This window comes from Pyrgilauda ruficollis, unplaced genomic scaffold, assembly GCF_017590135.1.
Source record: "Pyrgilauda ruficollis isolate IOZ18807 unplaced genomic scaffold, ASM1759013v1 scaffold61, whole genome shotgun sequence".
In the NCBI taxonomy this organism is placed as follows: Eukaryota; Metazoa; Chordata; class Aves; order Passeriformes; family Passeridae; genus Pyrgilauda; species Pyrgilauda ruficollis.
Window position 1 is genome coordinate 2,827,832 of NW_024527822.1, and position 27,808 is coordinate 2,855,639.

Sequence of the window (27,808 nt, forward strand, 5' to 3'; positions counted from 1 at the left end):
TTATAAACATGGGAAAAGAGGAGGCTTCTGTAGAGGATGTGATGGCTTACCTTGACCATATATACTGCGGGCATATTTCCATAGAAACAAGCCAGCTTCCAACTTTGGAGGAGAGAGAATGGTTTGCTAAAAGGTTTGAAGAGCTAAAGCAAGAAGCATTTACACCTGAAGAGAAAAAGCACTTGTGCAAACTGATGCTGGAGTCCCAGGTACTTTGTTCTCTGTTACTGGATTGTAATAGTCCTGAAGTCTGTCATGCATCCTTTACTATTCTGGACACGATTCATGCAGAAAAAGAACAATCACTGTCCTGAAAGGCTTTGACAGTGTGCAGGAGGAAGAAGTATAAGGCTTTGTCTGAAGCAATGCAATGCAATGGAGGAATCTCATTGGAGTTTGTTGCTGAATTAACTTACCAGCCATTACTGAAATAATGATGCTATAAACCCGTGAATAATCAGTCTTCAAAAGTGAGACACTCTTAGATTAATGATCTGACAGCTCATATTAAATGTTACTGATGGGACCATAAGGTTGAGCAGAGCTCTGTGAAACCTTGTGCTCTAGCTTAGCTGTTCTGTGTTTTCCTCTCACCCTCATGCTGCTCTGTTTTACTGTCCTTAAAATATGCTGTCCCTCAAGGTTTTAGAAGAACAAATCAGAGTTGGGCTGAGTTGGTATCATATAGCATTGGTGCTTTTCAGCAAGGAACCTTTGTTCAATGCCTTCTATAAGGAAGTGAAATATTTATGCACTTTTGAAATGTATGGAGAAAATTTATTCCAATACTTCTGTACTGTGAAAAGTTTTAATTTTTTCCCCTTTTCTTCCCATGTTATCCAGAATGATTGAAAGGTAGAAGAGCAGGATCTGTGAAGGTTGGAAAGGTAGAAGAGCAGGATCTGTGAAGGTTGGAAAGGTAGAAGAGCAGGATCTGTGAAGGTTGGAAAGGTAGAAGAGCAGGATCTGTGAAAGTGTCCCTGTTTCCAGTTTTCCAAGTGGAAGGAGTGTTAAATGTAATATTTACTAATGACTGAACGGAAGTATATAGCCCACTTTGTATTTTCTGTGGCCTCTTTGGCAGTTAGAGGAATTTGATGGTGACAGAGGACCCTGATGTGCTCTACTTTAATTTCAGTATGACCAGAACTATACTAAGAGTATATAATTTAACCCTGACAGAAAAAAAACCTGCTGTTATATGTGACCAGTTTTGTATACATTATTCCTTAGAACTGAATATTGCTCAACAAGCAGTTGGCTCAGATCTTTGGGTGTGGCTAAGTCTTCCCTTCTCAGTTGCAGACTTCATGTAGTTTCCGTCTTCAGCTGCAAAAACTAAAGAAATTTCCAGTGCTTCCAAAACTTGGTCACTTATTTGAGCTTTCTAGGAGGTGAATGGAGTGAAGTGAGAAGGAAATGAAGTAAATATGGATTCATTTATTTTTCTTCTCCCAAGAATTCTACCTATGTAATAAGGACTGTGCCTAATGTAAATCAAAATTAATCACTGCTTTGCTAGCACTTCATATCGCAAGATCACGATGGTTTATACTGTAAAAGAACACCATTCCTAAATTTCCTTCTAAAACAGGTAAACTACCAAGGAATTTGTAAATTAATCTGGTGTTAGAATTCTTGAAGCACTTTCCATGTGAGACAGAGAAAGTTTGGTCCTCAATGCAACATTTTTCTGCTTAGAGCTGATTTTTTTATAGTCATCATAGCTTCTGGTCTCAGACTGCGTGGGTGGAGAGTGAGCTGAGACTTCCCAGGGGTATGTTTAGATTTGTATGCCTCAAGGGTATAAACATAAATTATATTTCAATTTTATAAACAGAAGGCTGCTGCTTAAAATAGCCTAATACTGAAGTTGTCCTGTTTTGAACAGGAGTTTGATCACTTCTTGGCCACCAAGTTTGCCACGGTGAAGCGATACGGTGGCGAAGGAGCAGAGAGCATGATGGGTTTCTTCCACGAGCTGTTCAAGATGTGCGCGTACAGCGGGGTCACGGATATCATCATTGGAATGCCTCACCGGGGGAGGCTGAACCTGCTCGCAGGCTTACTTCAGCTTCCTCCTGAGGTAAGTGTCTTGGTTTGAAAAGACAGGTGTCTGCTAAGGAAAGCAGGAACCTCCCTTGAAATGGAAAATGTAAATCCTCTCCTTCTGAATTATTACAATTTTGAAATTAAGGGGCTCTCAGGCAAAGACATGGGACTAGGAATAACAGTTCTTTACTAGGAAAATTAAAAATACAAATTCAATAGTACAAAAAAAATAAACCACTGACAGAGTCAGAATAGGACCTGACAGCCTGTGGGTCAGGGTGTTGGTAGCAATCCCATTCAATGGTGGCTCAGCCCTCCTGCAGTGCCAGCTGTGGTTCTGTTGGAGCAGGGATCCTGTGGAAAGGTGGAGTTTTCCTCTGAAGGTTCATTGGTAGTGTGGATGGGCCTGTTCTTCCTCTGGGAATGTAGGGGAGAAGAAAGCTGCTCCTCTGGGAATTCAGTGGAGAAGAAAGCTGCTCCCAGAGGAATCCAGTGGGAAAAGGCTGCCTGTGTTGTTCCAAATCCCAGATTCTATCCAGGTAGGAACTCTTGGCTCCTCCCCTCGGCAGAGCATCTCCCAGTGGGATGAAGGAATTTTCATCAGCCATGCAGGGACACTCAATGTCCATGAACAGAAGAGATCTCCTGGAGGGAGGATTGGTTGTGGAAGAGATAAAGAAAACTGCCCAATGAACAGAAGATAGCTGCCCCATCTCTAACAGATGGGAATAAAACACACACCCCCAGTCACATCTTGTAACCTAAGACACTGAGAGATGTGTTACATGCCCAATGTCAAATGGCCTTGCAAGTCACAGATCCTTTAATTTAATTACCAGTACTTGAAAATGCAAATTAAAGTTTCTGTGGATGAAAACAAGGAAACTGACTGACTCAAAAATCCTTAACTTTCTAAGCCAAGATGTCCCTTTAGAGCTGAAAAAATTGCAGAAGTGACTGCCACAGTAAGTAGATTAACCTTTCTTCTAAAGACACGAAGTATCCAAGTAAGAAAGACTTTAGTTGCAGTAATTACTTGACTTTAATAAAATAAGTGTATGTATTAAGTGTATTTCATCAAAGTAAACTAATTTTTATTCATACCACTAGAGGTAATAAGAGTTAAAAATCAGAAGCATTGCTTCGTGTCCTAAGAAGCTTTAGAAGCACTAAGGAATTAAGGATTTACTAATAAAAAGTGGTGAATAAACAAAAACCACAGAATGATTTTAAGAAGCTTGAATAAGCTAGAGAAATCAATGCAAGATAAATGAGAATCCAGAGAAATCTGATTTATATTAAAAATCCCTTAAAAGAATCATGCATCATAGTCTGGGTGAAATGAAATCACTGTGTCTTTTTTCCAGACCTGAACAGACGTGTCCAAAATGCAGATTCCACCACAAGAGAGGCCATTTCTTGGGAAATTTGGGACAGCTATAGGTGGTGATTCTGGCAAAGGTCATGCAAAGAAGCAGATCTCAGTGATAAGGATAAAACCAGGATGAGAGAAAACTGACAGAAGAAGACCAGAATAAAAATATACAGGTATATGAGCCTAACATTCTTCTCCAATTCTACTTTTATGGAAATTGCAATAAATAAACAAAACCCTGCTGCTTCAGAAGGGGAAATCAGTGATCAAAGAGTTCTTTCAAGGTGCCATTAAAATTAAGGCAATATATTTATGCTTGCACTGAAACACATAAGCAGCTCTGGGTCTTTCATTTTTCAGCTTTTGGCAATGTTGGACCCTGAGCCCCTGCCCAGGCTTTGCTCACCAGCAGTGCTATGTGTGATTAGAGCATTTTAGTGCTGTAACTGAGCCCAAACCTGCAAAACGCCAACTTCACTTAAGAAGTGCTCAGCGCCCTCAGCTGTCTGAAAACCATTTTGTTTTCTGACAAAATTTCAGTCTGAGTTTACTGCCTCAAATAGCCTCGGAAAAGTTCTCATCCTCTACTTTTTCTTGCAAACCAAATTATTCCCAGTATTCACTGCTCTCCCAGTGCCATAGGCAGGAGCACCTTCCACTAGATCAGGCTTCTCAAAGCCCCATCCAACCTGGCTTTGAATACTTCCAGGGATGGGGCATCCATCTATAGCTTTTCTGGTCAACTTGGGCCCATTTTCACTACCCTCCTTGCAAAAAAAAAAAAAAAAAAATCACTCTTATATGCACTGCAAATCTACCCTCTTTCAGATTAAAACTGTTTTCCTTTATCCTGTCACTCCTAGTCCTGTTAAAGAGTCTCTCTCCATCTTTCTTACCAGCCCCCTTTCAGTAGTGAAAAGCTTCAATAAAGTCTCCCCAGAGCCTTTTCTTCTCCAGGCTGAACAACTCCAACTCTTTTAGCCTGTTCACAGGAGAGGTGCTTCAGCACTTTGTTAATTTTCATGGCCTTCTTCTGGACCTGTTCCAACAGGTCCAAAGGCTACTTCTCCCCAACATACTATCAAAACCGTGTGAGCATGTTTTGAGTCAGCACAAGCAAAACTGCTTTAGGTAAAAACTGATCCAGGTTAAAAACCTCTGGGCTGGTTCACTCTGCTCTGGTTGTCTGTATGTCTCCACCTGCACTTCTTTCAATGGCAGTGCTGTCTCAAAGAGGCTTAAACACCATACAAACTGCACTCCAAGCCTCCTTGCAGCAGCATATTCCCAGGTATGCTGGGGTATTCCTAAAGCCATCACAGAGACAAGCAAAGGCTGCAACATGGGAATATCCCTTAAATGATCAGGGGAATGCTGCAGTTTTTGAGATGTGCTTGCAAACTTCATTTCCACCCAGTAGAAACCACAGTATCTCAAGAGCAAGATGAGGATATGATCCCATGTCCCCTGGAGTGCTGCTCAGGGTTCATGGCTTGTAGACCCACAAGATGCTCTAGAAAAAGACCCAGTTAGCTCCTATCAGGTGTGGGATCTGGGGTGTCTTATTGGGAAACTCTGTACTCTAACAGTCTCCATAATGTTCTGGAATTTTCCTCTTAGTGGTTTGTATTTGCTGCATCCCATCAAAACTGCCAGTGCAGCTCAGTTCACTGGGGTAGCACTATTTCCCTCCTCCAGATTGTGTAAAAAGAGAAATAGTGGGGAGTGCAATTACACAACCCACTAGAGTGACATTTTCCACATTTAGCAGAAAAGCAGCTTGTGGAGTCAAAGAGCACTTCAACCAAAAATCCTAGCGAGACGTTTGAGGTAAAAAGAAAATAAAGGGCATATATGACTGAAAACATTAGAAAGAGATTTTTTAAAAGGATTTAAGTGCCAAAATTCATTAAGAACTCATTTGCCTCCAGGCTATAGTTGAGAGTTATGCTTTTTAAAATAATATAATGCGCTTTTTTTACATTTTAAATAATCTTAAATCTAAATATTTTTATTTTGACCATCTCTTTGCAGCCAGGAAGCAATGTTTTCTTTATGTCATAATGTGTGATGGGAGCCTGGCTCATCCCTCCCCATGGCCCATCTGGTGGTATGGAGCTGTTCTCTTCTAATGAGGAACACAGGTGCATTTCAGGATAAAGAAAGCAGTCTTATCTGCCAGAGATTTTTGCCACAGTACTTTCTGAAGAGAGCCTTCCTGAGCTCCATTCTTGTTTAATTTCCTCTTGGAGATTTATACAAAAGTTCTTCCAAGGGGAGCCTGCTGTGCTGGACAGTGCACTGTGTGTGATTCTTCCTCCACAAGGTGCACTGACATTGCTCCTTGGCTGTCCGAGACTTCTCCATCTGACCTGGAATCCTCATGTTCCATTCCCTTCTTCCATGGCTCTCCAATTCCTTCTCAGTTAAACCCTAAAACAGTCCCACTTTTATTTTTGATCATTCTTAGGTAAAAGAAAACCTCCCTCCCCCATCTTTGAGCCCTGGGTCACGTTTGCTTGTTGACCTGCCTGTGTTTTCCTGGCACGGCTGTACTTGGCAGCAGTGCCACATTCCAAGGGTTTCAGACATTTTCTCAGTCTGCTGCCTTCTTGGTGCAAATTTCACACTCAGAAAGAGCAAAATAAAAGGGCAAAGATGCCTGTATTTTTTAATTCTTCTGGTATTCTAGAGCTCCTGACCTGTTCAACAGATGACGATACGGAAAGAGAATTGCTGCCATCTATTGGGAAGAGAAAACAAGGATGGTGGTCAGTTTGGTTTTTAGATTTTCTGCACATTTATCCATCTTATTTTTGGCATGGCAGCTGTTGAGTGAAATGTACTGCATCCTGAGCTGACATCAGTATCTGCTGATCAGTCACGAAAGAGAAGACAGCCTGAACAAGGACCCTACAGTGCTGTCTGTGGTAGTTATTCCACAGCCAGGAGCCAGTTCATCTCCTCTGCAATGACAGACACAAAATCACAAAACCATCAGACCTGTGATTAACATTTTGCTCTTCTCTGCAAAATTTCTAAACCAGCTTACTGACAGGCAGAAAATTACTTTGTCATCAGAGCTCCTAAGGCAGGGCCAGGTACCTAGAGGAAATAGTGTGGAATACTTTTCATTTCTGCTGCTCATGCTAGACTGTCCATAAGTGGGATATTTTTGCTAGTTTGACTCAAATCACTAAATCTATTAGAAAAAACCCTACAGATAATATTTTTGACTGGTGACAGAATGAGTTGGTTTCAAGAAAGAAATCAGAGCTGGTGAGGAATTCCAGCAACTTGGCACAATCCAACTGCAACTCACTAGAGGAAGGAAAAATCTGAAAAATAAAACCATGACATTACAATTTTCCTAAATTCCAGCAGTCTCTGTATTAGATCATCTAAAAATTGTTCTAGAGCATCTTTACTCTCCTGTGTCATTGCACAGGAGTGTTATATAACTGCAGTTGTAAAAGAACTTATCCATTTGGCTACATGTGGGAGGGAAAGAAGTACACAACACACTGCACTGAACTCACAATGGGCCAAAAGCAGTTAGTTAGACACATTCTTTGGCACTACCTTTGCTTCACATATCCTGCCCACAGCAGGGTTATTAGATCGAAAACAGGACCTTTGGTCATTTTTTTTTCTACTACTTTATTTCTGTCATCTTTTGGCTTCTTGGACTTCCGTTTTGATGATTTTCCCTTGGAAGGTAAGAACAGTATCATCAGCAATAGATTCAATACTGGGCTGATAATCAAAAATCTATGATGATCCCAGATTTAACCTGTCCTACAATCTGTCAGTGGCAGACAAACTCTCAGATCATACATGTGACTTTCATGTTCTTTGTAGCTGTTTTACTGTACATGATCATCTAAGGCCTGACTATGATTAATGTAAATTTTCCCAGCTGGCTCTGAGTCCTCTCCAGGCCATGGTAGCACTTAATTGTTGGAAGAAAGGAATGCATTTCATCATCTTACTTCTCTCTAGGTTATGGTGACATTCATCACAGAGTACTGCTGACTGCAGAAGTTGGATGGGCTTTATAACAACCCCTCTCCCCCACTTAATCTGCTCAAAGCCTGCAAAGAACATATCTTTATGGTGTTTTCAAATTACCTGTCAGCTGGAAATTAAGCTTAATCAGCAAATCTGAAGTCACAGCAAACACTCCAGCATTTATGTTGGCAAGAGGCCCAGGTATTAGTCAAGGTTAGTAGTTCCTCCACAGACATGCAGATAGCTCTGTGGCAGAATAAAGCAAAGCCTCTTTAAGCACCTGAGCTGCTCAGAGGACACGATCCAGACCAGGACAGTGCACATTTCTTGTGTCCTGAGAGAGAAGTCAGTCTTTGGGCTATGTCTGTACATTATCCATGGGATCCTGGTCAAAATTAGGATTTTCCAGCAGCTACTGCAGCAACAATCAAGAAGGCAATGCTGAGACTTGAAAGACAGAAAGAGTAAAGCCAGCAGAAGAGATGCAGAGGCACATCAGTTCCACATAACCCACGACAGAGAGAGATGGATAAATTGTAAGCCCTGAGTGTATATATATAGAGATATTCATAGAGAGGTATTCTTTGTACCAAAGCTTCCCAAAGTTCAAGCCTTGGCTGATTCTCAGGACTCAGCTTCCAGATAACTGCAAAAACAATACCTAAGATATTAGCCCAGACTGTTGTGATAATTCAGCACAATTCTTCATCATTTCAGACTAAGCTAAAGTGAATTATCCCACATTTTCTAGGGAGTCAGGGTGTACACAAAGACTGTTTCCATGGCTCAGATGCCACAAGAAAATTTCTTAAGTAACTTGACTGCATCTGAGCCCTTAGACCCAGAGCTGATCGATGTCTTTTTTTGCAAACAAATGTTATGCAGTGGTTTGGGGAAAGCTGGACACTTTTATACCTCTTACCTCCAAATATTTATTATCTGTGCCGTACAGCATAGAGAGATGGGCTACTCCTAACTCAGCCCAGCAGTTCAGACCACTCACCAGGAAAGGCAGAACAGATCTCCTTCCTACACAGAGCCCACACATTTCATTTCTGTGTGTCACCTGTAACCTCAGAATGGACAAAAGGATTCATCACATGAGAAACTGTGGTGAAAAAAGTATATGAATAAAATAGGTGGGCCCAAACAATTGCTTTATTCCTTGTATTCCCACAAGGCTGATGTGCAACACGAGTTTTGTGCAAACACTTTAATCTTCCTTAGACAGAAGCCCATTTTTTCTTTCATGTAAATAAATTGTCTCATATTTTTTATTTTTCACAAAGCCTCTTTGGTTATTTATCTCCTTTCCGTATCAATAAGGACTCTAATTTTTCTTTGGCTTTTAAAAAGCAAAGTGTTTCATTCCAATTATAATCAGATAGATGACTTCTGCTTCCAGGCAGCCCACCTCCATTTTAGAACTGCAAGCAAGGACTATTCTTGCATTTGGATCTCTTCAAAGCATCGTGAGATACATAAGTCTTACTGGCAGAGAAACACACACTGAAAAGATAAACTGCTCCCCCAAAACATGGGTATTTGTGGCTTAAATAAGATCTGTTCCCAGAAATTCAATCTGGGTACTATAACCAGACCAGGGATTACTGAGGGAACAAACAGGTATCAGGAGTGGGAAAAAAAAAAAAAACAAACAAAACACAAACAAAAAAAAAAAACCACAACAACAACAACAACAACAACAAAACAACCCCCAAATGTTTATTTAAAGTCTCCTGACAAGTAAAACTCAATTTTCTTTGCTGCACGTGCAGTAAGGTCTTGCTGTCTGCAAGAACTTAGCTCAGAGCTCAAATAAAAAGCCATGATGAGCTGCTAGTAATTCTGTTCCTCAGTCTCTCAGAAGGTTTCTTTATTGCCCCTCTAACTCCCATACACTCCTGTCTAACATCCAGCCACAGATGCAGTGATGGGAGACGACAGCAATTCCAAAATCATATTCCCTCTCAGAGAGAAGATCTTATTCTATCATCAAGGAGACAGATTCTGTTCATTAGCAGTGTAAGCAAAAAGCACATGGATTATGAACTCAGCGTGCATAAATCTGCTATCAGACCTGTTCTTTGCACCACGTAGGTGGTCCCAAATGTTTGCTGGCTTTATTTCTTGGGAGATTTGCAAGCTGCACCCCATTGAAATGCTGAACCTGCAAAAGGACTCCTCCCTGCCAGTGTCCACCATTCAAACATCCAGTGGGCACCTTACTTCTCTCCTTCATCCTGGGAAATCCCTGCCTGTGGCACTTGGAGGGCAGCTGGGGAGACCAACCCATGGAAAGGCACGATTTTATTAGACAACAGACAGTTCACAACTCCTAGGACATGGCAAAGCAGCATTTTCAAATCAAAACAACTTATTTTTGAGCCATGAGGTTATTTAATGAAAAATTGGTATTTTCCACATCGGAAACACATTTTAGCTACAACGGCTATAATTTTTCATATTGTAAACAAACGAACCAACATGTCCTGGTTGGCTTTGTTACTTGAGAACAAGCAGTTGGGGTACTCCCAGACCTGCATCCTTCTAAACACAGTAACAAAGCACCGGGGCTGTGCAGGGTGAATGACCCCAGCTAACCCCATCCCTGGAATCTGCCATGTAAAGGATTCCAACCACACTGTTTGACAGCCATTAATGGACTATATCCCCACAGCATGGCAAACCCCTTCCTAACTGATTTGATCCTGTGGCAAAAATCACTAAAATGTCCCGTGCAATAACGTTCCCTTTTGTACACCTCACACCCACCCCTGGATTTTGCCTCACGCCAGGAGAAGCCATTCCTCCCCTCGTCCTGGGCAGGGGTGAGGCCACGCCTGAAGTGCTGTGCTCAGTTCTGGGTCCCTCAATTCAGGGGACACCGAGGTGCTGGAGGGGTTCAGGGAAGGGCAATGGAGCTGGGGAAGGGTTTGGAGCATGAGTCCTGTGAGGAGCAGCTGAGGGAGCTGGGTTTGTTTGTCCTGGAGAAAAGGAGGCTCACGGGTGACCTTACAGGTCTACAAATCCCTGACAGGAGGTTATAGCCAGGAGGAGGTCGGGCTCTGCCGCCATAAAATCAGCGACAGGACGAAAGGACGTGGCCTCAAGCTGTTCCAGGGAAAGTTTAGGCTGAACATTGGGAGGAATTTCTTCACGTAAAGGGTGATTCGACATTGAAACGGGAGGTGGTGCAGTCACTGTCCCTGGAGGTGACCGTAAAGGAAAGTCTGGAAGCGTCAGTGCCATAGCCTGGGTGACAAGGCGGTGCTCAATCATAAACTGGACTCGAAGATCTCAGAGTTGTTTCCCAACCTCATCGACCCGCAGGACTTCTCCCCTGAGGAGCACTGCTCCCCACACCACCTTGCAGCTCCATGGGGGACATGGCTCCCCCCGCGCTGGGCCGGCGGCCCCCAGGGCAGGAGCCGGGAAAGCGAGAAGGAAGCGAACGCAGCGCGCCCGGGAGGCGGACCAGGTGTGCTGGGAAGTCCCCGCGGAGGAGGAGGCGGGGACGGCGGGGGAGGGCGGGCAGTCCGTCCGTCAGCTGAGCGGGGCCGCTGCCGCCATGGGCGCGCCGTGAGGGGTGAGTGGGGACGAGGTCCCTGAGGCCGGCCCAGAGCGGGGGGTGGCGGTCGCCGTGGCCGGGCTCGCCCGGTGACTCGGCGGATCCGGGGTGGGCCTGCGGGAAGGAAGGGCAAGGCGGGGAAACGCCGTCTTGCGGCTCCCGGGGGCCGGTGTGGCCCAGGGACGGAGCGGCCGTGCCTGGGCAGCGGCGGGTGCAGGCGCCGCAGCCTCCCCAGCACCGCGGTGGGGTATGCAGGAGAACGGGAAGAGGGGACAGGAAAGCGAAAATGAAAGTTAAAAGTCAGCGGAAACGGGTTCTCTGCGTGAAAGGCGGTGCCGGGGCGCCCACAGGGCCGGGCGGGCGGCGGGGCCCGAGTGCTGTCAGGGATGGGAAAGGGAGCGGGAGTCTCGTTTCATTCCCAGAGAAATGGGCTCCTGAGGAAGGGTTGGTTAGCCCGAAAGGCGTCTTGGGCATCAAGTGTTTTAGGCCCATGGGGGATTAATGTAGACTCACGGGTACTCTGGTGTAGCGGGGTTAGAGGGATTGAAGGTGCCTGTGTGCTGTGACAAGGCACGTGGCTTGGATATGTTAATAAAATGAGTGTGTGATTATGCTTTCTTTATAATTGGGCAAGAAATTGAAAGTTTGCTCTTGGCAAACCTTGTAAACAGCTGCTTCAGAGATGTCCAGCAAGTCGAAGGGCCGTCCTGCTGAAAATGGAGAGCATTCCAAGAGTAAAATGGAAAATGGAGTGGACAGCACGGCAGCCCCAGCCCTTAACACCTACACCCCAGAAGAGATGGTGCAGCAGATGAAAGAACTAATCACTGAGAACAACGAGTTAAAAGGTGAATGCACACGTGAGCTGGTCTTAAAATGCAAGAGCCTTGAGTCTCTTCTGAAGGGTTTGTTTTGTGCTATGAGTATGAATTCTGTGCTTGTCTGCCCTTGCTGAGTAGCATTCGCTGTATAAACAACTTTGCAAGTGACAATGCCAGTTTGATAATACACATCAACGGGATATTTGGAGCACACATCAAATTGAATTGTTGTGGTAGATTAGGGGGAGAACTGCCCAATGTAAGGGTGACTTACTTGCTCTGAGTTTTATATACAAGCCCTGTATTTTAGAGGGTGACATGAAAAATCTCTTCCTATGATGTGCTATTTGCTCATATTAAAAAGATTTTAAAATATTTAAAAGATTTCTTTTGTTTGTATTGTAGATCTGTTTGATCCATTACAAACATTTTGGCAAAGTTGCATTAAGAGGGTTGGGTACCCTACTTTCCATACTTCAAAAAGGAATGGTGGCTATGGCAGCGTACATCCCTGTTGGATCCATTACAAACATTTTGCCAAAGCTGCATTAGGAGGGGGTGGGTACTCTACTTTCCATACTTCAAAAAGGAATGGTGGCTATGGCAGGGTACATCTGGGAGAAACCAGTAACCTTCCCCGAAAATTCCTAATGATTTCAGTCCTTTGTGTGAGATACATTTACTTCTGGATCTGGAATTTAGGTGTCAGTTACTTCTTCCTTTAAATGATTAGAGCAAAACCTGGGGGATCTGAGAATTTTCTGTGTAAAAGACAGAGGTATCTCACTGTTTATTTGACAGCAGAGCATGAAGTCACATATCTCTTGTATTGTGATTTTACACCGGTGTTTAAATTCTTCCTGAATCATTTTTGGACGTGGTCCAACTTTTCTGTCTCATGGGAATCTAACAGGAAAGTTGTTTGTAGAAGTGTGTTTGGTATTTTGCTAAAAGGTCTTATATAAGATAATGTTTTGGGACATATTTACAGCTGTTGTAAGCCATTACTTGCAGAATCATTCTCCAGACTATATTTTTCTTCATAACCTGAAGGATTCATGGGCAGTTTATCATATGACATCAGGATGTAATGGAAGTTACTGGAAAGTACAAGTATAAAGGATTTTTGAGTAACCAGCTTTGAGTTGTTTGCTTTAAAAAAAGCATGTCTAAAATAATTTCATTGACTCTGCCTAAAAATCTTATGAGCATTTTGCAAGAGTGATACTGTTACATACTGACTTTGTTACTTACAGGGAACTGACGTGGCTGTAAGTTGTTTGGTATATTTTTTCAATGCTTGCAATTGAATCTTAACCAAATATTGGGGGAGAGCATTGTTGGGCATATTTGAGACACTTGATTTGATAGCATCTGTTTCCATGCAGTAATTCACCAGTCTAGGATGTTTTCCCTGCCAAGTCTCAGTAGTTTCAGAAGCTCATTTCAGCAGTTTCATTTGGGCTGATCATGTAAATACCACACACAGCAAGGTACCAAGTATCTCTTGTGAGCAATCCTTCTGGCTTCTTGGTTAGGAAAAAGTCAAGAAGTCGGTGAGTGTGGGCATGTGATCTCAGCAGTGGATTTCAAGCTGTTTATTACAGTGCTAACGGACTATGTAAGTTCAGTTTTGGTATTTAAGGTACGCCAGACAGAGGCTCATATTTCATACCCAATTATTGCCAGCCCATTTGATGCTGAAGAATGCTGAGCTCAGTGTAGTGGAAATCTGCTGTTTCATGGACAGAATATTGATGTGATTCAATGTCTTCTCTCTGGCTACCATTTAGAGGCCATGAAGTTGCACAACCAAGCTATGAAGGACCGATATGAGGAACTTTCCACCTGGAGAGAAAAGCAGAAAGAAGAGCGAGAATTTTATGAGTTAAAGTTTAAGGAGGCAAAGCAGTGCTTGCAGGCCAAGTGCATTGAAAATGAACAGCTACAGCAGCAACTTCAGAGCTTAAAGGAAAGAGAAGAAGGAGCTGAAATGGTAAATAAGGAATTGGATGGATTTGACTTGCTTTTGAATTGGAAGTCTGGAGCATTCAGTCCTTTATGATTCTAGGATTCGTCACACTGTGATGGTGTGGAGATTTGTTAATATCTCCATTTTTATCCTTAGCTCTAGGAAATGGTCTTCACCTGACTTACTTTATAAAGTGAGGCCTTTCAGAGTGTAGTAACAGAAAATTATGGCACACCTGAGATAATTTACTTTTTTTGCTAGCATTTAGTAAACAATAATAATTAAGTTTTTTTACATAACAAATAAGAACTGGCATTTCTTGCTAATTTTCCATTTATTCTTGCATATCTCTTTATTTTATCCTTCCCTTTACTTGTTAGATTATCTGTTTCTCATGATCATTCAATTGCTTTTTGCATTATGTTTCCAAGAGCATGTTTCCAGGGAGAAGTTGACATGTAAATAAGCAAAAAAAAAAAAAAAAATTATGTGCCATCTATTTTTATTGTATCAGTCTTCTTTTATGAAAGCTCTTTTACTGAGGTTAAATTAGATCTGTGCTTCTGCTGTTCCACTTGAGTCTGACTGAGCTTTCTTTCCCTGTCCTGCTTTTGGCTCTGTTACACATCATTTCTAATGTTGCAGGTGGTTGCACAGTAGCCAGGCAACATTTTGCAGGTGGTACTGAAGGCATCTGTGGGCAAAGCTGATCAAAACAAAACCTGCTTTGTGTCCAAAATGGTCATGTGAAAAGTTAATTAAGAAATTAATGCAGAGCCAAACTGATGCGTTCTGGTGTCTGGTACCTCCAAGACCCATGTGGATTCTCTGTTGTCTGATGAAAAATGAGTGTATTAACCTTTTTCTCAACAGAGTCACTAGTAGACTCTCCCTTCTTCCTGACTGTGTGATGGAACTCTGTAAGAAATGTTTCAGCATGTAAATCAGAATAGGCCAATAGGTCAGAAGATGCAAAGGGGAAGAAAGTCATGTTTAAATAGTGTGATTGTGTAAGTATTACTTACATGGTCTTTACAGACTGAAAGCTGTGTTTCAGGATTGTCAGGAAAATTCAGGACTTCATAAATTGTTCAGAGTTTCATAAATCTGGAATATTTTTTAAAGGGAAGCAGATTTATAATCTTTCTGTCTGTTGTAGAGCTTCTTGTACTTTGAATGCCTGAAGTGTGCTGTTGCCAGAGTTTTCCAGCCTGCTTGAGAAATCTAAAATCTCTCTCATTCCCTGGAACTGACTCTAAATGCATCCTCTTACAGTCTAAGCACAAAATCAGAGGCAGCAGCGGGGCAGAGTGGTATTGTGGGATGAGAGGCACTGTCAACACAGAGATAATTTGGAGATTTGGCATATCTGAGAATGTAATTCAGACTTCAGGAATTGTTCAGAATTTGCACTGATGGTATGTGGTGTACTAAAGGCATTATCAGGAGGTGGAAGCTCAGATTACAAAATGAGGAAGAAACAAACTCACAGGGAAAAGTTTCATAATGGGGAGCAGCATTTAAAGGAGAGGGAAAAGTGAGTCTTGCTGGTTGTGTAGAGGCTTAAAAGAGAATTTTGAGTAACCTAGAGAAAGGGGAAAGGCAGAAGGCAAAGGAGATGATCATGATTGGAAAGAGGGAAGTTTGGAGAAAATCTCTGAGGAACAGAGACTTTGTGGAAGGTATCTAGGACTTTGTATGAAGGTCAAGGAATTGGGAAGATTTATACATGGAAATGGGGTACAAAGAAGCTGAAGGGTGGGGAGAGGCTAAGAAGGGGGTGTGTGGGGAAGTTCTCTGCCCACTGGTCTTTTCTTCCTTGGATCTTGGTTAGATTTAGGAGAAGAGGAATAGGGGTATGGGTGAAAAAATGCAGTCATTCTGGAGGTTGGCTGATACACTGTGTGGTAGCAAAAGACATAGATTCAGGCAAAAATTTACACCCATATTATGGGTGCATTCAGAGAACCAGTCCGATATTTTCCAGCAGTGGGATGCCCAGTATTTGATTTACTTGGTTTCACAGTTTAGACTTCTTGCTGTTGAGTGAACCAGAACATACTTTAAGGGTCAGTACTGTGGGGCTTTCAGGCAAGCCTGAGCAGAAAAGAAGGGATGTAGGACACTGCTGTGTTCAGGCTGTGTGCTCCTTGGCTGGTGTTCCCTTTTGGCTGGCTAATGCAGGGTGTGTTTATCCCAGGAGGGCTGCGTGGCTCCCGAGAAGGAAGTGAGGCAGCTGAAGTCCCAGGTGCAGCGGCTCCAGGCTGAGAAGGCAGATCTGCTCGCCATCATTTCAGAGCTGCAGGTCAAACTGAACATCTCAGCAGAGGATTCCTTTGTGGAGATTGGGATGAACGTAAGTAAAGGGAACAACAGGAGCACAGTAACCTGCAGCCAGGTGCCAGGTTAAATAATTTTGTCATTCTTTGGTCTCCTACATTACCTGCCGTAGAGTACTTGTGTCTTACAAGATAGTGTAAAGGTAGTGGTAAAGGACTTGGAATTTGTTTTTGTCCTTCCACTTTAAAGCTCTAAGCAAATTAATTTCGTAGATAGCCTCTGTTGCACTAGTTAAAAATGTTAAGTCTTGTCTTAGTTGAAATTTCTGGGAACATCCGTACTATCTTTTGTTAAGGTGCAATACCTGTGTGTAAATAGGGCATTTTCTTTTGAAAATGGGGCTTACTTCCTACTGACAGATAAATAGAGATGCAGGCAAACAAAACTTAAGTGCAAAACTCTAGAGAGTATTCCCTAGAGGCAAAAAAAATGTACTTTTTTTACTGTTCTTGTATCTGGAAAATCTTCACAAACTGAAATGTGAAAATGCAGGCCTCTGCTACCCCTCTATTCCCCGTGTCCTCCCTCTCAAAAGTAGATGTGCAACAAGAAATTTTTTTAATTTAATTAAAATTTTTTTGGAGTTGTCAGAGAAAACATAGGGGTGCATTCTCTTTTTTATTAGCTAGAAGGATTCTCCTTTGGGCTACAGAGTGGGGTTTGTAGGAGTGGGGAGTTTGTCAAGGAGTGGGTTTTGTAGTGGGAAAGAACTGGTTCTTTTAGGAGGCTGGAGAGTGATTTCCAGGCTTATATTGAAAGTCACCTGCAGTGCCATTGACTTGCTGTGTGGTGCCCAGTCATCTTCTCAGGCGACAGTGGCTGTGGAAGTTGCTGAGGAATGGAGAAGGGCAAATCTCATTGTTGTTCCTATTCTCTAATCAAGCTGGAAGAGATACAGGGAAAGGCATGTTAAGTATTTAAATTAAGAATTTCCAAACATGAAGATTATCTGTGGGAGTTTTTTTAATTTATTTGTATTGCCATGATAGCAATTCTCCCTGTTTTTCTTCATTCCTTAACTCAAACAAATCAAGTCCTGCTGTCCTGCTTAGATAAAATACCAAGCTAATAGTATTTTTTTTCTCTCCTAGGAAGAGGAAATAAATAGAACTGCAAATGAACATCAAGAGAATAGTGGTGAAATGCCCAGTAATGTTGCTGTCTACATGTACGTAGGTTCTCGTGTGATATGTGTGATTCAGACCTCTGCCTCAGGTTTTGTTTTCAATATAAGGGAATTCCTTTCTATGAGGAATGCACTAGAAAATCCACTTTTTCTTTGGCTTTGCATCCCTCCATTGCTGTAGCTCTACCTCCTAGCATGCAGTAAGACCCTCAGCTCTCTGACATTTTTCCTTCCAATTTTTACTACCTGGCAAGATGGAATGCATATTCTGGCAAGTTGGCCAGGCATTTATGGACATTCTGACTTGCCAACTCTTCAGGCTTTTAAGGGAGGCTAAAGAGAAAAGACAAAGATAGAGGCTGCAGAGACTTCTTCCCTCCTAATCATTGAGACCATCTAGTAGAGTATCTGTCCCAGTTATACTGATGTTGGTAAGAGTCAGAGGCCTTATAGTCTTTCAGATCTGACCCTCTTGGAGTGTGGTTGGTATGAAGTGTATCCATGATGGGGTAGACACACAGTGCAATACAGTCCTTGCTTTTTAGGTTATTGGGTTTAAGATAGCAGCATTCTGTTCAGGTTACTTCTCAAAATTTGATCTTTACATCAGCTCCAGGACACAAGGGACTTTCTTGCCCCTGGCTGAACCTTTACTCCTCGTGGACATAGACATCTGATACTGTTCAACTTTCCACTTTGGATACTGCCCAGTTTAGCAGCTAGATGGTTTTGGCTGAACTCTTATTTACTTTGTGCCTTTGCTTTTGAAAGGGAAGGATACAGAAAATGCTAAGGACATAGCAGGCCAGACAGCTGTGCTCCACATTGTCACTCCTATGTCACTGCAAGGGAGAACAGTGCTTCAGTGTGATATCAGAGAAACTTGTCCCTCAGCATGCAGATAAGAAGTTGAAGGAGGAAAAAAAAAAAAAACCAGGTGTTACAGTTGTGGACAAAACTGAAAGAGTTGCTGACCACAGACTGAGCTGCAAGTATTGTTGTTAGCTGTGGCTTGTGAGAACACTGATTATGAGAACACATTCCCTGTGGAACTTGCTTACCTTTGGAGGAGAATCTGGGCCATATCTACAAGAACAGGGGGCATACGTACCTCTTAAAATATTTCCACTGTCACCACGTGTCTTTGTCCAGCACTGAAACTTTATATGGGTGCTGTTAACAGGTTCAATGAAATGTGATCCACTCAGGATGGATTTATTTCTGTAAGGGTAGAACTGCTCTAAAAATCCCCTGATAAAAGTTATTTACTTAAAATATCCTGGCTGAACACTGTCTTTTGGGTATTGAATTTTGCTCACCAGAGGTTTCTAGCTCTCAGAAGCACACAGAAGACTCTGCTTTGCTTTCTTTTCTGAACTACAAAAGCAGACCTTTTAACACAGGCTGTTTTACAGCTGGGACTCTGAAATATACAGTCTAACTTGACTGTCATCCATACAGTTTGGGGATTTTGACTTTCTGTCTAGATGGCCATAAAAATGGATATAATAGAACACAGTATTTTATCACTTATCCTATTTTTTGGAGCTTTGTATTTGTTCTGGTTCAATTTACAGTAGCAAAATATGATTTTGAAAAGAGCTATAGAATGTGAAGAGGGTAAAGTGTTAAAGAGATTTTTTTCTGAACAAGAAAGAGATTTCTGATGACCATTTTTAGTGGGATATGCTTTCTTTTCCATAAAGGAGCAAGGCAGAGATAAGAAATGTTCCACGCTTTATTGCAAAAAAAAGTTGTTTGTAGGAATAGACAGCAGCATTTTGCAGAAAGGGCTACAAAATAGATCAGAATAAGTGAATTGGGTTTTGTAATGTCATGACTGCTTTTGCTTCCCTTGCTTGAGTGCTAAATTGTTCCCTCAGCTGGAAGGGGACTGCCTGTGCCCTTCATTTGCACTCACTGCTGTGGCTATTGGTCTTGGCTCTTGGCAGTTGGGAATGAGCCCTTTGCTCCGAGCACTGGTTTCCAGCACTTTGTGAAATGGTGGCCTCTCAGACTGGATTCCAGCATTAGGGTTAAGGAAGTGTGCTGCTAAAGGGGTAGCTGTTGTTATTTACATCTGGTTTGATTTGAAGCAGGAGCAAATCTGCAGATGAATCTAAGAATTTGGAGTCTGAGGAGCTAACTGTGAGCCAGCTGCTCTGCTGTCTTAGAAATGAAACTCAGAAGAGGGAAAATCTTGAGAAGGAGCTGCAGGATCACAGAGAGAGGTACGAAGTAGGTGCACTGTAACATTTGGAGCTGTTTTCTGTCAGAACTGCTGCAGATACCAAGTCTCTGAATGATCAGCAAGCTGAAGTGTGATTTGGGGAATTTCCTGAGCACTCAGTTGTAATAACATTTTGTGGTTGTCTGTACAGGGATAAACCCTATATACAGTTTTCTTGCAAGGGATTTTATTTTGATTTCCTGAAGTGCCACAGCTCAAGTCAAATTGCCCATTTCCTCTTGGGTTTGAATTATCCCTGGGTTATTCAGAAAGATAGGATGACTAGTTGAGGCTGTTCTCTCCATTCACTCCTCCATAGTTATTTGGCTTTGTATGAATCATCTCTGTATGCGGCCTTAACCAAATCACTGTGTCTAAAACAGGATTGTAGTCCTCTTCGTGATGCTGGCAGGCTACATTTAGCAGTGTGTGAGCTTGCAAAAGCTCCTTAGAAATGTCTAAAGTAAGTTTAATTCCAAACTTTCCTAAGAGAGAGTTTTCACAGCAAGACCTGTATGAGGGTCTGTCTCAGCTCAGTTCTGTGGGTGTAAATCAGCACGACTGTTCAGGAGTGGCAAATTCCCCAAGCAGTTCCAGATCCCCACTTCAAAGAAACAGAGTAAGACATTATCTACTGTGAAAGGTTGGTGTCACAGTAATTGCTTCTATGTGGTCTTCCTAGAAGAGGTAATGAGCCATAACCAAACAATTCTTAGAAACCTCAGTCCCTGAAAATACCACAGGAAAACAGAGACAATATTAATCCCTGGATTCTGTGAACAGAATGATCTATTTCCAAAGAGTTGGCAGTTTTGGACTGTACCAAAGATCAGTCCCTTTGGACTGAATGTCATGACCTTCATCACACCTGCAGACTTATACATCCATTTTAATTAAATGTACACAGTGTCCTGTGTTCTTCAAGACCCCCCATGATTGTGCAGGCCTTCCTGCATGTCTGTGCTTTCCATTCTGCCTTGTAGGTTTTTTTGTGGCTGTGATGTTACAAAGAGAGTCATCACTTGCATGAAATCCTTGTATAGTCACAATCTCACCTGAAGCATAAGCCAAATCCATCATTATTGGCTCCTTCTCTTTTTCAGACTGTCAAAGCTGGAGCAGGAGACCAGAAACTGCCTGGAGAGTGGGACACAAACTGAACAGGAAGAGAGTTCAGAAGCTGTAAGTTCCTGTCCTCAGTCAAGATATAACAACATACAGCTGACTTGTTGATGTCACCAACCTCAGGGTCTAGATTTCCACTTGCACTCAGGGAGCAAGGGGCAATTGTCCTGCACAGGTCATGGAAGTGAACTTTGATGTATCTTAGAGGTGGTTCCAAATTACACCAGTCACTGTAAAGGGGTGGGACTGGGGGCCAAGTATTCGGGAGGCTTGGCATAACTGCAGTGATACCACATTGCCCTGGCCATGCCCAGTAAGCAGAGAAAAATACAATAATTTCTACCTCCAGAAATCATCTAGACTGTGGGAATTTCCTTGCTGCTGCCTAGGTCAGATTTTGGATCAGAAGCCAGTGACAGCATAGTTTAAAAGAGACTTTACATGTGGAGCTCATATGGCACCTGCTTTAGGTTTTTTCATGTTTTTAGTGGGATTACAATGGTGGGGCATAACTATTTTGGATTGAGATGCAGTTCCAGGCAGAAACTTAGTCCTGATGTTCTTAATTAATATTTGAAAGAGTGCTGGGGTTGGGTTTCAGCTCCAGTCAGATGCTTAAACTTCTGTGCCTGCAGCTGTAAGCTTCTGTGTGAGGTGAGAGTGCAATCCCATGGCCTTGGAGATCCATGCTGGTTCAGTGCAACTGCATAATACAGGCATCTAAGAATGCTGGTATGTGAGGTGTGTGAGTTTCTGAAGTGCTGCATGGGACTTGGAAATATGCTATGGGACCTGCTGGAGACCTGTGCCCTTCTGAAGGTCAGGAGAAGTATTGCAGGGCAGGGCTGGGTTGATTAAACAAGACCAATCTGCAGTCAGGCCAAGAGATGCCCTTCCTAGGGAAAGCAGATGGTGTCTTGGTTAATTAATGTTTTCCAGTGCTCTTATCTCCACTCAGCCTGAGTTACAGCCTGGGCCCAGTACTTCTCATGGAAGTGGACACTGAGGTCAGCACTTGTGCTTGTGCTGGCAGCCGTTTCCATGTACACTGTTGTGTTTCTTCAGAGGCTCGTGTCAGCAGAGCTCATGTTACCTGCCTCTGTGGTAAAATGTAAATCTTTAGTGGAACAATGGGGGTGTACAGTGTGGAATAATTGTGAAGCCTTGTAGATGAGGCCTTATTACTGAGTACAGACTGTAACTGTGCAAACTAACTTAGGCAGTTTTCTCTAGAGTGAGACTTCCTACTTACCTTCTTAGCCTGTAACTGTACTATCTTGAATTGTCCATATGTAATTTTCTTTTTTATTCTAAAAGGTTGGCAGTGAAGTAGAAGCCCTGAATCTGCAAGTTTGTGCTCTGTTTAAAGAGCTTCAGGAAGCCCATGAGAAGTTAAAAGAAGCAGAATTGATTCAGAAGAAACTTCAAGAAAAGTAAGGCTCAGAAGAGCAAAAGTCATGACACCCAGTACATACTTGTATGACAACTCCCATCTTGGGAAACTCACCAGCTCTACAAATACCAACTGAAATAACTGTTTCATAGAAGTGCTGTTAAAGAGTGCTCCTTCTTTGTAAGTGATGAAGTGCAGAAATACAGCAATTGTCAGAAACTCTGAGCTGCCAGCCTAGTTCTGCAAATAGAACCTCAGTGCCTTGAATTGTAAGATTTGGGTTGTGACCCTTCATGATGGAAAGAAAAATCTTTTCTGTTTTCTCCTTCACATAATCAATCCCTATTCTGGCTTTAGGGGAAAAAGCCAAGGGACTTGGCTATAACCTTTTCACATGAGCTGTCTGGGCTTTTGAAGAAAATTGTGTAGGTTATAAAAGTGGTTACAACACCTTCACTTTTTTTGCTTAGTTTCCTGTCAAATCCCAGTTCTTTGAGATTCATAATAGTAAGAAAATAAATGTTGGTTTCTATAGCTTTGTTTTCTGATTGTTGTCTATAGACTGATTTTTGTCTTTCCATGTTTTTCATCAAAATAAGCCTTTAAAGCAAACCATACAAATACTCTTTTTGCTATATGCCTCTTGGGAAAAATCCATCAGGAGGGGGTGAACAGAAGAGATCAACCTTTTTTCTGTTCTGTCAGGTGCCAGGTACTGGAAAGAAAAAGCTTGGCTGCTGCATCAGAATTGGAGGAGAAGCAGCAGCTGATATACACCATCAAGAAGCTGGAACTTCAGGTGGAGAGCATGCAGGCAGAAGTCAAGCTGGAACAAGCCAAGACACATGAAGAAAAGTGAGTATGACTTGGTTTTGTATTCCAGGAAGGTATTGTCAGTGAAGAAGCAAAGTCCAAGATAACCCAGCCAAAGGGGAATTGAATCTGAAATACTACTTTTGTGTCCTGCACCCTTTGAAACTATACTGTGTTTATAGATTATGAAGTAGGAGTCTGTATTTTTTCATCTACTGAACCCCTCACTTAGGAATACTTGAGCTGTCAACTCTGACTTGTATCTTCCTTTAATCATAAAGTCCAAGGTGGAATAGAGCTGGGTGTCACATACAAGTGGAGGAAGCAGAGAAGTGACAACAGCTGTGCCACTGACTAGCAGGGGTAAATGCGGACACGTCCTGGAGGGCAGGGACAAGTCAGGTGGTGACAGTGCTGGGAAAGTGACATTAATGAAGAGGTTTGCAATCCCTGCAGTATGTTTGCACTAGAAGAGTCAAGTGTGTGGTCAGGCTGAGGTAAGGAGAGGCTGTTTGCTTTGGCTCCCTGCTCCCTTTCATGTGCAGTCCGTGTAAGGAGTGTGAAAATGTCAGTCTAGGCTGTTCAGAGAGGCTGAACTTCCTGAAGGACACATCTTCAGCTGCTGCAGAAGCTTTCATTGTCTTCAGAGTCTGTGTGTGGTTATTCTGATAAATTCTCCTTCACTTGAAGTCTGAGTCAAGACTTGGATGTCTTCCTAAGAAGCGTGTTACATTGACCAAAATTTGTGAGCTTCATATAAAAAAACTGAGTGATGGATTCTTCAATATGAAATGCAGATGATCAGTAAGGCCATTGGTTTGCACTCAATTGCACATTGGTTTGCACTCAATCCATGGATAGAGCAGCACACAACTCATTGGAAGAGAGATGTTGAGACATGGGGCATGACTTTTTCTCACCAGAAATGCACACTGATTTGCAAGGAGCTGGTAGTGGCTTTTTTTTAAGTTCTAATATTATTTAGATTTCAAAGAACTGTTTCTGACCTTCATCTCTTTTCTTGTCATAAACAGGGCAAGATACAACAACCTCCAGGATTCATATAGCAAAATCCTTCCAGAACTCACTGAGGCAATGAAAAAAATTGATGAAATGAAACTGAAAGAGGTAAACTCATCACAAGAAATCATTAATTAATTATGGGTGAGGGGGAAAGGATGGGAGAACATCTTTAGAATCAAATTTGGGCAGGAAACAACTGTCATCCCTTCTACATAATTACATGCAACATAGCAGCACTGCTCTGATAAACATGGATGCTGTGCTGTCAGTTACAGAAAACTTTATCCACACATGAGTACTTCCATGGTGTTTTCTGGGTAAGGTCTAATCTGCAGTGCAGTGCAGCAGAGAGTCCAGTCCTTAGACAGAAGTGATGGATACATCATGTTCCTGCAGCATCATTTATAAAAATGTGGGAAGGTAAATCTATAAACATTTTTGTATTCTTAAATAGAAATCCTGCCACAGTGAGGTCTTGTTAGGAACTGAACCACCATGGAAGTGCCATATTGTTCTGTGTCATTTCAGAAGCTAGGAAAACATCTTTTGCAGTGTCCACTAGGGGGTTGTCTTTTAACTTGATACAATGCCGTTTGAAAGCTCAAAACTAATATTTAAGGTAAAATATCAGTCACCACTGCTGTCTTAGTTCAAGTTCTTTTGGTGACCAAAATGGGAACCTTTTCCAAGGACAGGAGTAAGAAGCAAACTTTCACTTTGAGGAGGTTCATATTCGGAGTTCATCTCGTAATCACAGTTCTTCTTTGCAGCTGGACAAAGTAGATAAAGCTGTGGTGGAACAACTGACAGCAAAGGTGGAGTTGGCAGAACAAGCCCTTGCTGCAAAGCAGCTCCAGATAGATGAAATGAAGCAGATAATTGCTAAGCAAGAGGAGGACCTTGAAACAATGTCTGTACTCCGTGCTCAGGTATCAGCTCTTCTTCACAAACTGGCTACTTTCCCCACCCAGTATTCAGAAACCAGGAGGTATTTAATGGCTCACTCTCGAATGCTAAATAGGTTTTCTCAACTTCAAAGCATAACACCCCTTACTTGGCTTGTCTTGCAGACACCTGCAGAGCCTTTACCCTCTGTATTCTAGGGCTCTGTAGGAGGAACTGTGTATGCTGGAGTCTGGCACAACAAACACAAGTTGGGAGTAGATGTGTATTTAGAACCACTGGCTTAAGAATCACTGCATATGTTTTAGGAATGATTTTACTCAAACCAGCATGTGTTAAGTGACTAAAAAGGGTTTGCCTCACATTTAAGGCACAGAACTGGCATCTTGGCCTGGTTCCACTATCTGAACCACAGATTTATGTGTATAAACAATCAAGTCACCTCCTCACTGCTTGTCTGTTCCTCCTTTTTGCCTCTGTACAGCAGAGGAAATACCTGTGTCCCAGGTAAGACACTCAAAGTATCTTTTACAGAGTCCAGAAAGCGTTAGGTCTTGTTCACTCTGGGAGAAGTGCAGGTCTTGGCTTTGCAGTGTTTTGAGTAGATGCAGATTATGATACAGATTTGTGATTTTGACATGTAATATACAAATACAGTTCAGTCAAAGTTACACATTTTCAGCCTAATTTCATTTCTCTGATCAGATGGAGGTTTATTGTTCTGATTTCCATGCTGAGAGGGCAGCAAGAGAGAAGATCCATGAGGAGAAGGAGCAGTTGGCTGTCCAGCTGGCATACCTACTAAAAGAGCAGCAAAACTTTGAAGATCTTGGCCGGTGAGAACAGACTTTGGCTGAACTGCCTTTGCACTGTCCTGTTATTCTGTGTAGTGGTGTTGACCAGCATTGTCTTTGTGAGCATCTCAGTAGAAAGGCAAATAACTTGCAGACATTTATTGCCTAATTTGAATTTAAAAGGAGAAAAAAAATGAATTGGCTGACTTCTCCATTTTCTGGTAGAATCTCTGTAAAGTATGTTAGTTCTTAGTTGGGTGTCTTAGTAAGTTTTCATTTTGGATGATGCATGCTTGGTGAATTCTCCCTGTTGATCCATGTGAGTTTCTTTGGGTTTTGGCCTCAGTTTTAGCTGTGAATCTGCAGCTAATCCTGCTCAGTGTGTGCCAGGGATATCTGCTGCTTCTCCAGGAGGCAGTGGTGAGTACACAGTTCCAAGTTCTGTGGTAGTTGAATCGAGTTACATTTCACATTACCTGTACACTGAGTCCTTTTTATGGTATAACTTGCTTTTCTACTTAAAGCAAATTTTCAGTTTTCCCTGAACAGCTGAGAGTCCTTGGAGTTTTCCAGAGAAGTGTGCCCTAGATCCCTAGGTGTGTGGCTGCCCAAATCCCGCTGCTGGTGTCAGTTGCATGACCCTGATTTCAGCAGACCTCTGGCATGATCTCACAAAGCAATGGCATTTCTAGGTCCTGTTTCTGAGCAGCAGTTGTGAACTAAATGCATGACCAGTTGAAAGGAGTCTGTTTTCAGAATCCTTGACTTGTTTATTATCCACAGAACCTCTCTGGCAGAGATGCAGAGTCGCCACGGAGCCAGGATGCCGGATCGGGAGCACTCACCTCACCTTGTCCAAAGAGGTACTGCAGGCACCTTCTCCAGCCCTTGGGGTCAGGTTCAGGTTAAACCAGCTTTGTTCGGCTGCAGACAGCTTCCCTGTGGGTATTCTAACAGCTGGATAGCTGCAGAGAGCAAAATTGGGTAATATAATACTTCATCATTTATCTTCTCTGCTTGCAGGAACTAATAGTCAAGATTGGCCAGAGCAGCGGAATATTTCAATTTATTCATGTCCTAAATGTGAAGAAATTCTACCTGATTTGGACACACTGCAGATTCACGTTATGGACTGCATTAATTGAGTGATGCCCTCCAATTCTTTGTCTTCTGGAATTTCGCCTGCCAAACACTTGGGAGTTTTTTCCTTCTTGCTCAAATAATGCTCAGCTCTTATGTCCTATGAAGGAGGTTTTCAGGGGTTTGCTTTGCTAATTCAATGGGAAAAGGGTAAAACTCTTCCCATGTCCTGTAATCACTAATCTTGTTGTAATCTGCTTTAGGGAAGGAGTTTTCATAGATTTAACAACATGGATGCGCTACAGAACTTGCAGTGTGTCTGCTGCTATGAAACCTTTCAGGAACATTCCCTGAAGTGCTCTGCTCTATGGCTACTCTGCAGAACAGGGCTGAATCACTGAAGCTGGAGGAGAGATGAGATATTTGCTGATCAAATATATATATATATATACACAAAATACATGTGAGCCTGTAAATACTTCATCTCTTCTATACTATATACCAGGAAAGTAATACATGAAAAAAGCTGTTTGAGAAGCTTTCAGCAAAATGGAATAGTGCTGTATTCATCGAGAATTTGAAGTGAACCCTGATCTTTCTCCAGATGGCCATTTCATTGCTGCCCTTGTGACCATACTAATCTGATGTTAAATTTTTGATGGCTTATGTAACTTCTTGCTTTAGCCAGATGTGGGTAAGGTTTAAAACGGATCAGCTAGGTCTGATATATGTAGCTCCTGCTGTACTCAAGTCACTTGGTTTTATAGAACTGTTAATTTTTATGATGTTGTCTTAATTTTTCTTTATTATAATACAAGCATTTGAACTTGTACAGTATTGTGGTAGAAAGCACTGAGATGGATGTAACCTAATTTAAAAAGAGTATAGTGGATTTTCACGTATCAAAATAAATATATTACAATTATAAATTTATCTGTGCCTCTGTGAGTATGTGGGAGACTGGAACACGATTTCAAATTCCTATGTCTGAAAAGCTTGTGTAGAAACAACTGTAGTGGATTAGTTCTATTCTTGTACTCCCAGGTGTTTTTATCTCAACAAAAAGGAGAAAATACCCTTTTTGTTGTTGTAATTTGAGTAAGTTTTTTACTTGGCTTGTTGTCATTGTTCTAATTACCACTTTTAGACTCTGGATTCTTGTTTTTTGTTATAGCTCAT

The 27,808-nt window shown here is 42.1% G+C and overlaps 2 protein-coding genes across 7 annotated transcripts; both read left to right on the forward strand.

Moving 5' to 3' along the window:
- Window positions 1-11,024, forward strand: LOC121362332 (probable 2-oxoglutarate dehydrogenase E1 component DHKTD1, mitochondrial). The gene is made up of 3 exons (XM_041483744.1): window positions 1-209; window positions 1,892-2,086; window positions 10,815-11,024. The coding sequence occupies exons 1-3, from the start codon at window positions 9-11 to the stop codon at window positions 11,022-11,024; spliced, it is 606 nt and encodes a 201-aa protein (XP_041339678.1). The 5' UTR covers window positions 1-8.
- On the forward strand, window positions 10,940-27,562 carry OPTN (optineurin). 6 transcript variants are annotated; one of them, XM_041483762.1, is made up of 14 exons: window positions 10,940-11,027; window positions 11,644-11,857; window positions 13,624-13,826; window positions 16,003-16,158; window positions 17,234-17,310; window positions 19,365-19,499; window positions 20,602-20,680; window positions 21,941-22,056; window positions 22,722-22,871; window positions 23,864-23,957; window positions 24,623-24,781; window positions 25,461-25,591; window positions 26,333-26,412; window positions 26,573-27,562. In XM_041483762.1, the coding sequence occupies exons 2-14, from the start codon at window positions 11,692-11,694 to the stop codon at window positions 26,692-26,694; spliced, it is 1,668 nt and encodes a 555-aa protein (XP_041339696.1). In that variant the 5' UTR covers window positions 10,940-11,027; window positions 11,644-11,691; the 3' UTR covers window positions 26,695-27,562. The 6 variants fall into 6 exon arrangements, with proteins under 6 accessions (XP_041339696.1, XP_041339700.1, XP_041339698.1 ...); XM_041483766.1 differs by having other exon boundaries at window positions 19,368-19,499; XM_041483764.1 differs by having other exon boundaries at window positions 10,948-11,027; window positions 11,681-11,857.
- The last annotated feature ends 246 nt before the right edge of the window (window positions 27,563-27,808 follow it).

Excerpts from the sequence above, each read along its gene's own strand:
- LOC121362332 (XM_041483744.1), top strand. The coding sequence starts at position 9 with ATGGGAAAAGAGGAGGCTTCTGTAGAGGATGTGATGGCTTACCTTGAC. Across the intron at positions 210-1,891 it reads AACTGATGCTGGAGTCCCAG|GAGTTTGATCACTTCTTGGC; the intron begins GTACTTTGTTCT and ends TGTTTTGAACAG. Across the intron at positions 2,087-10,814 it reads TACTTCAGCTTCCTCCTGAG|CTCCATGGGGGACATGGCTC; the intron begins GTAAGTGTCTTG and ends ACCACCTTGCAG.
- OPTN (XM_041483762.1), top strand. The coding sequence starts at position 11,692 with ATGTCCAGCAAGTCGAAGGGCCGTCCTGCTGAAAATGGAGAGCATTCC. Across the intron at positions 11,858-13,623 it reads TGAGAACAACGAGTTAAAAG|AGGCCATGAAGTTGCACAAC; the intron begins GTGAATGCACAC and ends GCTACCATTTAG. Across the intron at positions 19,500-20,601 it reads CTGCAGGATCACAGAGAGAG|ACTGTCAAAGCTGGAGCAGG; the intron begins GTACGAAGTAGG and ends TCTCTTTTTCAG.